Raw genomic sequence first — 14,611 nt, 5'->3', positions numbered from 1 at the left:
CCTTTTTAATATATATATATATATATATGTGTGTGTGTGTGTGTGTAAGGTTTTTTTTAACCCCTCTCTCTGGGTTCCTTTTGTTTGTAAATGCATACTTGGCATTATTGGAGTTTTGTTTATTTTTAACTAACGCACATTCTTCAAAAATCTACTCTAAAATAACGAGTTCAAACTTAGGGACATAATTGACATCTCCATATGTGTTGATGGTGAGGGGTTTTCTTCCCCAGATGGAGAACAGGTTCCACGACCTCTAGTGCTAGACAGGCCTTGACCTTGTCTGTCCACAGAGGCTTCCTCCCACAGAGCAGTTGTCCACTGATATCTGCTTCCATCTTGCCTGCCCAACCAAGAGTGGGGGATTTTGCTGCTAATCAAGGGAATTAATGGTTCTTCGTTCACTTCAACCTCCAGAGGCTTTTCTCAGTTCCAGATCCAAAAGGAGAAACTCCAGGCCAAGAATGCTCAAAAGTGAGACAAGGACATATTCACTGGCCTCTTTCCAAGCCCATAATCTCAAGTTACCTGAATCTTTGCTGCTATCCCTAATATAAATTTTTTTGGTCTTTGTTTTTGTATTTTATTCAGCCTCCAGGGGAAGATTTTAATTTGGGAGAAACAGTGAATATGAATTCTCAAAAATCTTTTGATTAGTAAATCAGAGGAAGTGTAACTTCAAATAAACAGATAGACTGAGAAAAACAGACCATGTGTGCAAACGACTGAGTGCTAAGAGCTGGGGGACACAGGGTGGTCTGAGCTACCTCCTCAGTTAAAAGCATGAAGAGGGCAGCATGTCATTTGTGTGATCTGAGGGAACACAACGAATGCCTTTAGTTCTACCCCTTCTTACAAGATGCAGCCAGATGCACTTGTAAATTAGTTTGTAAACCACTAATGTAGATGAAAAGGTGGTTTCTAAAAAGTGCCTGTTACAGAGAGAAAGAATGAACCTAACCTATGAAAGAGAGGGAAGAAAGAAGAGTGACAAAACTCTTAAGATTCTAAGAGGACAGTGTTTATCCTATGCATTGTCTGTGTTCCCGGGGGAGGGTTAAAGTGATTCTTGAGACTGTCACTTAATTTGCCTGGTATTGACTTTTCTTGGAAACATCTGTATAATTTCCTCTTGGCTTCTGGATCTGGGAACATGAGACCCCTTGGTCAGATTTAAACCTCTAATTGCACTTTTCATTTTAAATCAATTCAAAAATAAACCAGGCCAGACAGAAAGCTCCCAAACAAACAAGTAAAAATTGATCATCCATTTAAGAGACTGAATTGCTGGGGCGGGGGGGAGGGGGCAGCCAAACTTACAACAGGTTTATTTCCTTCTTTTATGGTGATCCAGTCTTCCCCGTTGGAGCTAATGTCTATTCTGTAGGTTTTGACGTAATATTTCTTCTTGGTTTCTTTTGAAATGGCACCTTGTGTGCCGACAGCAGTGACAAAGCGCAGGAGGCCCAAGTCTACCTACGAGAAAATTGCAAACTGTGGTCAGTGGGCCGTGCCTGCACCACCATCACCTGGAGCATCTTTTGCTGGTGTTGCACGTTGTTTTGATCCACCAGGAACCAACGGGGCCTTATTCCATCTGGCCCCAAGTTCCCATTCTGTTCCTTCTACAGAAAGGCAAAGACAGCAGTTGCCTAGGCTGTTTTCTATTGTTAAAAAGAAGAAGAAACTTGTCTTACTTCTGCAACCAAGATAGCTCGGGGCAAAGGAGAAAACTGGGATTAATATTGTGTCATTATATGTTTTTGACATGAAACATACTTTCCAAATAGCACATTAATATTGGCATTTTACAAATAGTAAATCAAGACAACAAGATAAACACCCACATTTACCACTGGAGAGGCCTGTACTAGAATTCACATTTAATAGGATCAAATTTCTCAATCTTTTGTAGCATCCTACCTCCTTCCAATAAAATGAAGACTGAAACAATACTGATCTGAAAGCACCACTAGGAATGTTTTGGTTTGAGAAACAGGCCACAGACTTAGAATCTGGAATGGGGTGGAGAGGAAAAAGGCAAAGTAAGAACTTTTGTTTCATCTTTAGATTCCTTCCTTCCCCATATCTTCCTGTGGTCTTGTTCCATTCAGCTCAGCTTGAGAAGCAGGCAGACCCCAAGGCATCATCTGAGAAGAAATAATGTCTCTGTCCAACAACTGCCAGGGCTTGTGAGCATCTACCAGTAAGTTTCCAATGGAGAAGCTCCTCACTCAACACAACAGCCTCACCTTCATCTCTCACTGACTTACTTCAGAACCCTGCAGGGTGAGCCATTTAGATGGAGTGACAAGTTTTGCTCTGCCACATACTCCTACCATGATGTGCTACCTTTCCACAGGCCCCAAACCAGCTGGCCAGTCAATCATTAAACTTCTAAAACTGTGAGCCAAAATAAATCTTTTATCTTTATAAGTTATCTCTTTATTTGTTATAATAACAGAAAGCTGACTAACACAAATGGAAGATTCTTTTCAAGTCTGACTTCATATAATTCATTTTTTTTTGTATGCCTAACATATTTCCGGTAAAGTCAAATAGTTTTTCTTTCTCTACATTTCCTTATGTCCATCATTAATAGCTAAATATAATCTCTTTTTTTATTTGTGTGGTGCTGGGGATTGAATGCAGGACTTCACGCACGCTAGGCAAGTATGATACAACTGAGTCACATCCCCAGCCCATAAATAAAATCTTAAAATTAAAGTCACTACAAGTTTCTATACATTATAAATATTTTCATGTCTTTTTATTAACACAGTGATTGTTCCTACAAAAATTGTTTCCCTTCATCTATTATATGGATAGGATTTTACAGAAAGGAACAAACTGTGTTTAAAGAAATCAAATACAACTCTACAGCAAATATTTTTTAAAGGGTATAGAAAGTAATTACACAGTACAACTGAATAGCATTGATAAAATATTTCAAGAGCACATTTACATTTATCATTAAAAGGCAATAGAATGCCATCGTCCTTAAAAAAGGCAACAAAAACAAAGTAAAACTAAACAAAACCCCCAAACTCAGCCCTAGTTTCTGAATCTTGCTTTCTCCTTGCTACTTGACAACCCAATTTCCAGAAAACAATATTTCAATTAACCCTCCAGTGCCTACAGGCAATGAACACCTAAAGAATTTCCATATCATGCACAGCCTGCCTTGTGAAGAATGACTATTGTCTTTCATGAATTGCTTTTTTCCTGAAGGCCCTTGGAATAGTTAAATCAAGGAGTTGCCAATTCATTTCCAAAGTGAACCATGAGTTACATTCAGGAAAAACAGCACATAGAAGCAAATTTTAAGCTACACAATTATACAATAGTAGATTTCCTTTGGAAGAAGGGGGATGACATCCAGTGCAAAACAATTTTTTTATTTCATTTCCTTGATTTTAGAGATGTGAATTCTATGCTTTACATGGTTTTACCAGGTTTAAGAGAAAATGAATCACAATTTCACTAGAAACTGATATTTTAAGATGATAATGGTAGATGGTTTGAATTTTAATTTAACAAATAAATATTTACTCAACACAATTTTATCAAGTGTACATACTTGCTTACTGAAATTTGAAATTTGCATTTTTTTTTCAGGAGTAAACCTTGGTAACTTGATTGGATGTTTAAAATTTCCCATCACCATTTTGTACAAATTTCAAAACTAAGAGATGATCAATGATTGTCACACTTAGGAAACAGAGATATAAGAGTTAAATTTGAATTTCAGATTTAAAAACATTTTAATTATGCCCTTGCAATATTTGAAACATTAATTATACTAATAACTGATTCATTCCTTCATATTCATATTTAACTAGTGCTCTGAATATTATCTGACCACTTTAATTTCACTATATTCCAGAAATAGGTGATCTCAAGTTGCTGCAAAAACTGATTTCATAATGCCGCAATCTGAAAGTAAAGGACACTCTAGACATGGCTGGGCTGAACAATTTCAACTGTTTTCAAATGCTCTCAGAACACTTAGTGCGTTACTGACTGTCCATTGAGTCATGCCCAATGCCACATCCACTTTCAAGCTGAAGGGTCCTTAAAATCTTGAAGTTCAAAGGAGCATGAAGCAGAGCTATTTAAATAAACCCTTCCTGTCAAACTTACAGATGGCTCTTCAGTTTGGAAAAGATTAAATTCCCAGGAGTGCATAACTCAGCTTGAGTTGATTTGAAATAACTCTAGAACTTCATTACCTGGTTGTCTTTTTCTTACTTTTATTATTATTATTATTATTATTATTATTATTATTATTATGTGTGATTTAGCTGGTGGGTAAGAAAGAAGCTATTTGGTGGTCAAATAGAAGAATCCTAAGCCTAAGAAAGAGTCAAGTTTAGAGTAAGGAGCAATGGACAGGAATTAACTAGTATTCAATTCAGGAAAATGCCCAGTATTCCAGCTACAAAGCCTCCCCCAAACATGTGCATGAATCATTTGAAAAAAGAGAAGATATTTTCTTTTCTCAACAGCAATGAAATGCATTAGTAACATCTCCTTGTAATTGCATGAAGTTTCCTGCTGTGCTTTAAAACTCTGCAGATTCTCTTATTTGCCACACTGGGACACTTGAAATTTCATTTCATTTTTCTTCCTAACATTACTGCCACTGGGTTTAGGAAAGATGGATGACAACCTCATAAAATGATTAGGGCTGGGACCAAAACCAATGCAATTAAAATCGGATGGTACCCAAAACTCTAAAAAGATCCAGTCTCCCGGCACTGTGGATTCTCACTTGAGAATCCAACTCCTTTCTTTCCCAGTGCCTTTAGGGAATTCTCTGGAATGGCATCCCACATCCACTCTGAAGTGCCTGAGCTAGTTTGGGAGGGGACAGAGCCTGTCCGGCCTTATTAGCATCACTGCTTACACTGCTGCTGTCTGTCAGGGGACCCAGAAGGACTTAAGGCCTGAAGATTTATATCAGAAGGGTTTCAGAGTAGGCCACCCCAAAATCTGCCACTTTGGTGTAAAGATTATTTTGAACTGAAGGCAATTGAGAATGAACAGATACAAGAAAAGTTTTCTACCCTGCCCTTTCTCTGCCTAAAAGCAGGGCATTCATTTCCCCTTGTGAAGATGGCATGAATTTCCCCTCTCTCCCATACCAGGAGGAGGAACATGACCCTTATCACTGCAGACTGAGAAAACTGAGAAGAGTTTGCAAGAACAAACCTTACTAAAATAACTTTCATTTTCCATTAGTCCCCTTCATATATACACTAGTCACTTTCCCACAGTTTAGCAGACCTGGAAGCCCCAATCCCCCATCTTTTGTCAAGTCATTTCTCTATAGTTTATCCCCCTTTATTAAAATGTTGTATATGCACCCAAATATAACCATTTTGGGGGATGTTTTGTTCTTTTCTACCAAGCCCTGCTGACATAAAATTAAAATATTAATAGAATTTTTATGTTTTATCTCTGGTTAATCTATCTTTTGTCATTTTAATTTGCAGATCCCAAGTACCTACCTTCCAACCTGAGCATGTTACCCTGGTCTTCTTGAAGTCAAAATGATCATTGGTCATGACAAACATCCCAAATCAACCACTGGCCATCCTCTTGGTGGTTGAGCTCTTTGAATTACGAATTACATACATGGGTACATATGTAAAATATATGTGAATACTTGTATATGTTGTGATTATAAAAATGAGGCCAAATGACTTCTATGCTTGATAACTTGCCCTTTTGTTTAGTTTCATGCATAAATTTCTATGCCAACAACATTTTTCTGCATTATTATTTTAAATGGTGTCATGGTATTCCACTCTACAACTGACATAATATGGTCTACTTAGTCTATTAAGGTACTGAATTTTGCTCAACTAGATTGACTTTCACTCAGTGGACACTTATTACTGCTTCTCTGCTCAGTTCTGTATTGGACTGTTAGGATATAAAGAAGAGTAATAGTATGAGAAGAAAACCCATGATTATAGTATGGGATGGTGCACATAAAGTGGCCCAGAAGAAGAACTAAACAATTCATCAGAGAACTGGAGGTAGAGGGAATTGGAGACATTACAGAGCGGACTTTCATGTCTAAGAGGTGTACTAGAGGATGCACAGTAGGAGTTTGCAAGTGGACACAAAGAGAAAGAATCTTCTAGAGGAAAAGAGAAGTGCAGAGGGAAGCAGGGGGAAATGAATAAATGAAATACTGCACACTAAGCAACCTACCATGCTTCCCTGACTAGTAGACATGTCAAAAAAAGTATTGATCTTGAAAGAGCATATGCTGTGGTTGTCTTGAAGTCAAAATGATCAGCAGTCCTGAAAACCATTCAAAAGCAACCACTGACCATCCTCTTGGTGGTTTAGCTCTTTGAATTATGATGAGTTCTCACCAACCTCACATTCTGGTAGACGTGACTGGCGACTTAAGACAAGCAGCTGGAAACACAAAGATATGACCCCAGAGTGCTCTACGTAATGACACCACTCTGTGTTTTGCAGCGTTCATGGTACTAAACAATACTTCCTTTCTTTCCATAAAAATCCAGACATACAATAACCATAATTAAGTAACCTGCTTTCTCTAAACCCAATCAGCTCTTCTCCACTCACCATTTTCTGATTTTGAAAGAATATCATTATTTCCCAGCTGTTTTACTTTTAATTAGAAGATGGCTGTGATTTCATATCTGAGTTCAATAACTTCTGTTTAACATGAAGGGTGGTGGTGAGGGGGTGTGAAGACAGGAGTGGGGACACGTGGAACCAAACATCAAGTGCATTCTCTCAAATCGTTGAACGTTTCCCCTCTGTGTGTGTGACTCACATAAACATCTGGTACTTATCTGATGGCATGTAGATTATCTTGAGAAGTTGATCAAACTTCTTTGGAGTTCCAGTAGCAGCTTTCTGAGTTAGCTTAAACAGCACCATCAGCAGAAATGACCCATGTGACACCTTGTTTCCAATGTCAATATAAAATCCTAAGCTGATGTAGACTGTCCACCCACATCTCATTTTCACTGTGTTCCACACACAAAGAAAGGGCACTGCTAAAGACACAGAAGAGGACATCCCAAGCTCTTCATGTAGGTGGGAAGAAGGACCCTTGTAGAAGACAGTTATCCTTGTCTACTTTCAGGGGCAGGGGGTGGTGCTATAGCAGGTCCTGTGCACTAAGGACCTTTCATGCCTCTGGGTCTTGACCATGCCCCTGACTTGCTCTTTGTTCTAAGATTTCTACAGGAACAGTCCAAATGCACTTTATGGCTGTGGCATTGTCCAAGTAGAGGCAGGAAACACATTCCCCAGATAAAGAGAAATGAGGAGGAGCACACATTTTACTGAGAATCACTTGGGGACAAAGCAGCAGGTTTTAGCATTGTGTAGTAAATCATGCAACAAATCTTCGCAAACTGCTGGTTAAACAGCAGCATGCAGCCTTTGAGCCATGAAATGAATATCATTGCTTCCTATAATAATACATAACCAGCTATTGGTAATGTCATAATGTGGGAAGCCTCATTTCGAAAATGAAAATCTGTCTTGCTCAATAAAATACTGCCCATTGAGGTTGCATTGGCAAGGGAGCATTTACCCGCTTTTAACACTCCCTAGGCAGGTCAATACAAGAGCCTGAAAAAATAAAGGACAAAGAACTGAGCTCTGATTAAAAACAGGAAAATATTTTTTTTGGGGGGGGGGCATGTTGAATTTTCTTTAGAGCATCTTTGATGACTCAAAGAGCTGTTTAATTCATCACTTGACACTACAAGCTAAAGAAAATATTTTTTAGCAATTGTCTCATTTCCTTAGATAAAACACATGTTTTCTGACAGAGTCTGAGCATGTAAGCATCGGTGCTATTCTAGTCTATGTGGGCTGAATTCATAGAACCTGATGTTTGTGTTTCTAAAATTTGGGATCTTGGACTTAAACAGTTACGAATCAGAATATAATCACTACAGAGTTAGTAACATAATTTTCTTTCTCTTTATGTAGTTTGTCATTATTGTACTACATCGAAAAATGCTGATAACTAAGATTACTCTTATTAATAGAAAATGCACAGGGCAACCTTTATATTATGCATTTTGTTAAAGGCTAAATTTATAAGCATTCTCCCTTTCAATTCTCATATCAATCATACAAGACAGGTTTTATGGACACATAAACTGAGGAATAAAGTGATATGTGAACCTTGTCCAGAGTCACATAACTTATCAGTGACTGAGCTGGGACTTATATCCCAGGTCAACCCAGTGGCCTGGTGCAATGAGCCACTGCACCCATGTGTCCCCCAGTCCATATTTTAAAACCATAATTACTAGAAAAGCAATTTAGAATTTCTTAGTCAATGATCATGAAATCCAATAGCTCTTCTTTTTGGAAATTAAATGTTTTTCACAATTGTAGGAAGTATGAAATCATTTGTGACTACTTTGTTTATCAGTTTGAAATGTATACCAGCTATTGGAAAGTACAACTTTGCAAATGATTATATGGTTGAAAAAAGATGATGGTTATGGATCATTTTTAGCAAAAAGCTATGAAGAAACATTTAAAAATTCTAGTAAAGAATGAAAATACCCAAGTATGAGAAAAGTGCAACACTGGGAAAAATCTCATCCATTTTCTTTTCTCATCTTAATTGTTTGAATTAATCCTTTTTCCACAGTTAAATTAAAATAAAGTATTTTTCCCCAGGTGGAAACAGACTACTGTTTGCTAGAAAACCCTTTGCTGATAGTAAAACAATTTTAAGTGAAAGGATAGATGAATTTTCCTACCAGAAGACTTGAACCCACCAGTTAGAATAACATTAGATAAGGCTGTTATGGCCCAGAGGCGCGGGAAAGGCTGGCTTCTCTGATTGCCACTGCCCTAACAGAAAAAGAACAATAAGAAAAGAGGCAAGAAAAATGAAGTCCCCTAACAAGGGACGACCTTTGCTTGTTTTGTCAGATAAAAGGAGATAATGCTCCTGTGGGCTCCCAGTGGCATCTGGATTCATGGCACATTCTACTATTTTCATGTTAATTTCTTTTGCATAAATCAGAAGCAACTAATTAAAAAAGAAATATTTAATTCTGACATGTTCTTTGAACTGGAGTTCCATCTGGTTTGTTTGAATACTGAAATCTGCCGTCGTTGTTAAAATTGTAAGGAAACAAGAGGGACTCCACGAAGCAGGTTAATATTCTAGCATCTCAGCCGGAGGGAGATGTTTCCAGAATCCAGCTATACAAATCACTCAAATATGGAAATGCTCGAGATCAAATGTGGAGGAGAATGTTCTTCTGGGGTGGAGACTCTACCACTGGTCTATATTTCCTCAGTTTGATGGATGCAGAATTAAGGCTTCAAATGACCTTTTAGAGCAAAGCATATACCATGACAACCCAGCATAAAATGCTTATTTTGTAAATATATTTAAGATAAATATGGAAAGGGAATCTTCAGATATTCTCTGCAAAAACCTAAGGTTTTTTCTTCCATTTTTTTTTTCAATACAGATATAATTGTACTCAGAAAAGCTAGACTAATATTCCATTTTAAATTTTTTTCTTTCTTGATAAACCTGTTAACTCTGGACACCAGGACACAATACATTCTGATAACAAAGGAGGAGAAAATGAAATAGCTTTTATAGACTCTGGGACACAAGTAATCAGCATTTAAGGTAACTTGAAACTCCTGTGTAGAGTTGAAAAGAAAGACTGATTAAGTCTCAATGCTGAAGAAAAGATTGTTTTAAACAAGTTCACACCCACTCTGCACATCTTTTCTCCTTTAAAATGAAGTAATTCGTTTCAATGGCACTGTTAACTTGCAGATGGTACCTCAGAAACCTTTAACAGCTTGTTCAAGAAGATGACATTTAAATGGTCCCCTCTTCCAACTAAGACTCTCAAAGAGCTCTGGCTGGACAGTAAAAATTTCAGAGACTTAATACTTTTAATGAACATTTTTTTTGAATGATTATTTATAAGTTACATTTAATTTCAAACCTGAGTCTAATCCTTTGATGTGGAATGAGGACAAGGACTCAGAACAGATCAAATGTAATCCCTAAGAAATTAGCTAATAATTTAACTTAAAAGCTTCATAATAAAAATGGCCTAACTGCATAGTTATGTAGAAGTAAAAAGTTCTGGTGTGCTATTACACAGTAGGATGATTATATGCAGGGATAATGTAGTGATACTTCAAAAAACCAAAAGAAAGGATTTTGAATGTTTTCACTCCCCAAATGATATTTTCTTTTGAGGAAATAGACAAGTTACTTAGTCCTGAACTAAATATTACACAATATACATATGTGTCAAAACATCACTCCTCTGTTACATACAATTCTTACATTTTTATACATTAGCTTAAAATATACATCTAAATTTTAACAATCATCAAACTAAATTGTTTCTTTTTTGGTACTAGGGATTGAACTCAGAGGTGCTTAACCACATCCCTAGCTCTTTAAAATATTTATTTATTTATTTATTTTTACTCTGTGACATGGTCACACTAAGTTGCTTAGGGTCTCACTAATTTGCTGAGGCTGGCTTTGAACTTGCTATCCTCCTGCCTCAGCTTTCTGAGCTACTGGAATTACAGGCATGCACCATCACATCTGGCTGAAATTTTTTAGCAGCAAGTACGTTTTAGATTGAAAACAATCGTAACCAGCCTCAAATCTACAGAAGGGGCATGCAAATTTCCTAGTCAAGTGCCTCATAGGGGAGTCATAGCAAGTGCTCTTACTGGCTGTATTTACATGGTAAAGAGACAGTGAGCACCTACTGCATGGAAGTCATGGCTGATAAATCCTATAATGCCCTAATTCTCAGTTCCACATTATTTTTGTATATATGCAACTCCCATGAAAACTAGGAAAGTTTTCTCCTAGCAGAAGACCTACAAGTTAGGAACTACGTTGGAAGGAAGGCATGAGCAAGGTTATGAGTCAAAAGCTATTGGTGTAGTAGTTGACCATAAAGAGGCAGCTCTAGATATTCTGGAAGGCCAAGCAGATTGTATACACAGGTATCTAGCTCCTGATATCTGTTCCTGCCCCAAAAGAAAGTGTACAGAAATGGAGGAATAGAGAAAGACTGGCCTGAGTGACAACTACTTTATATCTCTACAGTAGAATTCATTGTGTCTACACATCTTTTCAGTAGGACAGTATTATAGCTAAAATAGTGATCATTATTATTGTTGCTGTCATTATTATTAAAAACATCTTTGGGACTACTACTCTGTGCCAGGTGTTATACTAAGTGCTAAATTTCTATACGTCATCTCCTTCAATTCTCATATCGGTCACACAAGGCAAGTTTTGTAGATGACGAGACCCAGAGGAAGCATGACCCTTGCTCAGATTTTGACAACTAATAAACTAGGTAGTCAGGTGCATGTTTGCACAACTGTGTCCTAAAGCCCCCTCATAGTGCTTCACATCATATGGGCTCAAATCAAAGTGTAAAATTAAACGGAAAGATATCAAGTGTCCAGATAAAAGCATTTAATCTATTAAATTCAATCCACATTTATGAATGCCAGGCCTTGGGAACACATAGGCCTATAAAGCAATAATGGTATTATCAGACTGAAAGTAAAAAGTGCTGGTGAGCAATGAGGTGTTGTAGGATTCAGGAGAAGGGAGAGTTACTTGTGGAAAGGGGATAGAAAGGGCTTTATGGAAAAAAGTTCATTTGAACGAGATGGATTGGACCTCATAGGATGGGGTAAGACTTTGGCTGAGGAAGTAGCCAGGGTTTATGAGCTAAAGGCAGAAGGAATGGGAAAAAAATCCCACCCAATTGCCTACATTTGAAAATACTTGATATGATGAATATTTCACTTCTATCTCATATGTCTTGGCAAAATTCTTTTAGGGAACAAGGATAAGTGACCTTCCCTCCCCTCCCCACCACCATATGCACACACACACACACACACACACACACACACACACATTCCCTCTGTTTGGGCCTTCATGCAATCCAGGAGTCTAGATCATGAAGTGTTAGGCTAGTGACAGACAATGAAATCTGCATTGTAATTAAACTCACGATCATACACTGCACTGCTGAGATAATTCTCCTGAAATGTGTGCTTTTACTGCCTCTGGGAATTCAGGCATTCCTGAGAATGAGACTAACGTCAATCTGCATGAGTCAGAGAGATTACTCACTTGAGCTTCATGACACTCCACAGTCCTACCCTGTGTTCATGCCTACCTCAAAAAATATAATACAAAAGTAAAAAATAAAAAAATAAATAAAATAAAGGAGTCCAATGAAATAGCATAAAAACTGTGTGATGTTTTCTTCAGGGATTCTCATTGCCATCAAAATCACACCGTTGGCTCCTGAAACATCCAAGAAGAGGTGCGTGAGTTGGGAACACATGTTTATAATGATAGGTGTTTGTGTTTTGAATACCCATCCCATTGTGGAGGGAAGATAGTGACTGGCAATTATTCATTTATAACAAAATAAGTGCTAGGTGTTTGGGTGAAAGGAAGAGAAGGTTACAAGTTTCTTGTCCTCTAGTCAAGAGGGGAGAAGTCAAATAAAAAATAAATCCCTACATAAAGGGAATGGATTGTGTTAAAACTACTCGGTGCTTTCTGGTACAACAGGGAGACAATACGGGTGACAGAGGCAGCATGTGGTGGCTGAAAAGTACAGGCCCCAGAAGTAGCTCTGTAGCTTTGACATTAAAGAGTGACCTGGATAGTGTTAAGCAAGTTAATTAGCCAATTTAAGCTTTAGATTCTTCCTCTCTCCAACAGAAAACCAATGCCTAGCCCATTCAGGTTATTTGTTAGGGTTGTTATAAAGATCACAATGACGCATATATACACACATTAACCATGAGAATGTGACTTAATATTTTTTTTTCCTCCCCAGTCATTTGGGTAATTGGAGTTGAATGTGCATGTGTGTGTGTGTGTGTGTGTGTGTGTGTGTTTGCACACATGCATACACACAGAGAAAGCTTTGTCTGAAATACCTGAATTATTATTCCTTTGAAGAAGGGACAGAGTTTTCTGCACTTTAAATTCACCTATCCCCACATATCCTTAATCCTTAGCAGATGCTCCATAAATGTTTGTTGAATTTAAATTCAATGCTGTGTTAAGTCCAGCACTGCTGGCAAGATCTAAAACTCCTTTCTTCCAAACAAAAGCCAAATGCCTGTCATTAAAGTCAACATTAAAGTGTTTGGGCAACTAACTTGCACTCTTAAACCAAAAATGTGATTATTCTTATCCTGGTATTTCTTACTGCAAATATTATAACTAGTCATAAAGTTTCCAGTTCTTTTGAAAGGGCCACTACTTAAAACTGGAGTCTCATTGAGTTTCATTGGTCAAGTCCACCCTGTGTCAAGTATTCCTTTTTATTTATTTTTCAAATGACCTCTCATTAACTCGGTAAATGTCTCATTTCTTGGAAGTTACCCCACAGGGCAGCATATATTAAATAATTTTTCACTTTATCTGTCATAGTCTCAAGACCTCAGTCTAACTTCTTCTCCACCTTCCTATTTTAAAGCTAAACTAATGGCAAGCATGACGTCCACAGGATATTTACGTACAAGATGTTTATGTATCTGGGATCTTAAGCTTCTTCCATACCCTTCCTGTATTTAACTTTGCTTTTGGTAGTGATGGGGATTGAACCTAGGGCCTGGTGCATGCTAGGCAAGTGTTCTACCACTATTGCCAGGCCCCCTTCCTATATTTAAAAAACACCAGAAAAACAGCATTAGCATCATCTAATTGCATTACTATAGGTCACCACGGCTTCACCTGAGTCACATGTAATCTTTATAAAGAGTTGGAATTATAACTTTGTGTGGCTAAGACATAAGTGCAGATTTCAGGCCCTAAAATATCTTAATATTTCTTCATCTCCTGAGAAGCAGCCCACAAGCAAGACCCCTGGCAGAGGCACAGATGGCTCTGAGGTTTGGCAAAGCAGGTTGACTCCTTTCTAAGGTGCAATTATGATCATACAGACATCTTTTTGTGTCTTGGCAATTTAAAGAGATTTTTCCAACCTAAAAGACCAAGAAAATATTAAATAGTATGCATAGGTAAGGTACATTTCTTTTCAAAAGCTATTGTTCTATGGGGCTGGGATTGTGGCTCAGTGGTAGAATACTCACCTACTACATTTGAGGCCCTGGGTTTGATTCCCAGCACCACACAAAAATAAATAAATAAAATAAAGGCCTTGTATCCAACTAGAACTAAAAAATAATTTTTTTAAAAGCTATTGTTCTACTCTACCCATAAAAGTTTTGTCTGCATTGTTGGGATGATTCCTTAATGACTCAAGATAAACGTGCATTTGTACATACCATCTGTCTGCTTTAGCACAGACAAATGACTTGTTGATTATTCGTTTTCAGTAAGTCATGCCTTTAATTCTTCTCCCTCTTCCTAAAAAACTTGGTTTTAAAAATAAACACAGGATGAATTTCTGGAAACTAAAGACTTGCAGATGGGGGTGATGGTCTAAATCAGTCACTTGGCCTATAAACTTTGACAGCATCCTTGTACACCAGTTTTCCATATATTTCTCAGTAATCTAGG

General features: G+C 37.6%; 1 protein-coding gene across 2 annotated transcripts in view; it reads right to left on the bottom strand.

Annotated features, from left to right (window-relative positions):
• The window catches only part of Nrp1 (neuropilin 1), a 141,534-nt gene that overhangs the window by 40,834 nt on the left and 86,089 nt on the right, over positions 1-14,611 (bottom strand). For both annotated transcript variants that reach the window (XM_027928649.2, XM_027928652.2), the window contains exon 7: positions 1,321-1,476. In XM_027928649.2, the coding sequence (XP_027784450.2) occupies positions 1,321-1,476 (156 nt within the window). The remainder of the gene's footprint in view (positions 1-1,320; positions 1,477-14,611) is intronic.

This window comes from Marmota flaviventris, chromosome 12, assembly GCF_047511675.1.
Source record: "Marmota flaviventris isolate mMarFla1 chromosome 12, mMarFla1.hap1, whole genome shotgun sequence".
In the NCBI taxonomy this organism is placed as follows: Eukaryota; Metazoa; Chordata; class Mammalia; order Rodentia; family Sciuridae; genus Marmota; species Marmota flaviventris.
The sequence above is the reverse complement of the archived record's forward strand: the minus strand, read 5'-3'. Positions and strand labels throughout refer to the sequence as shown.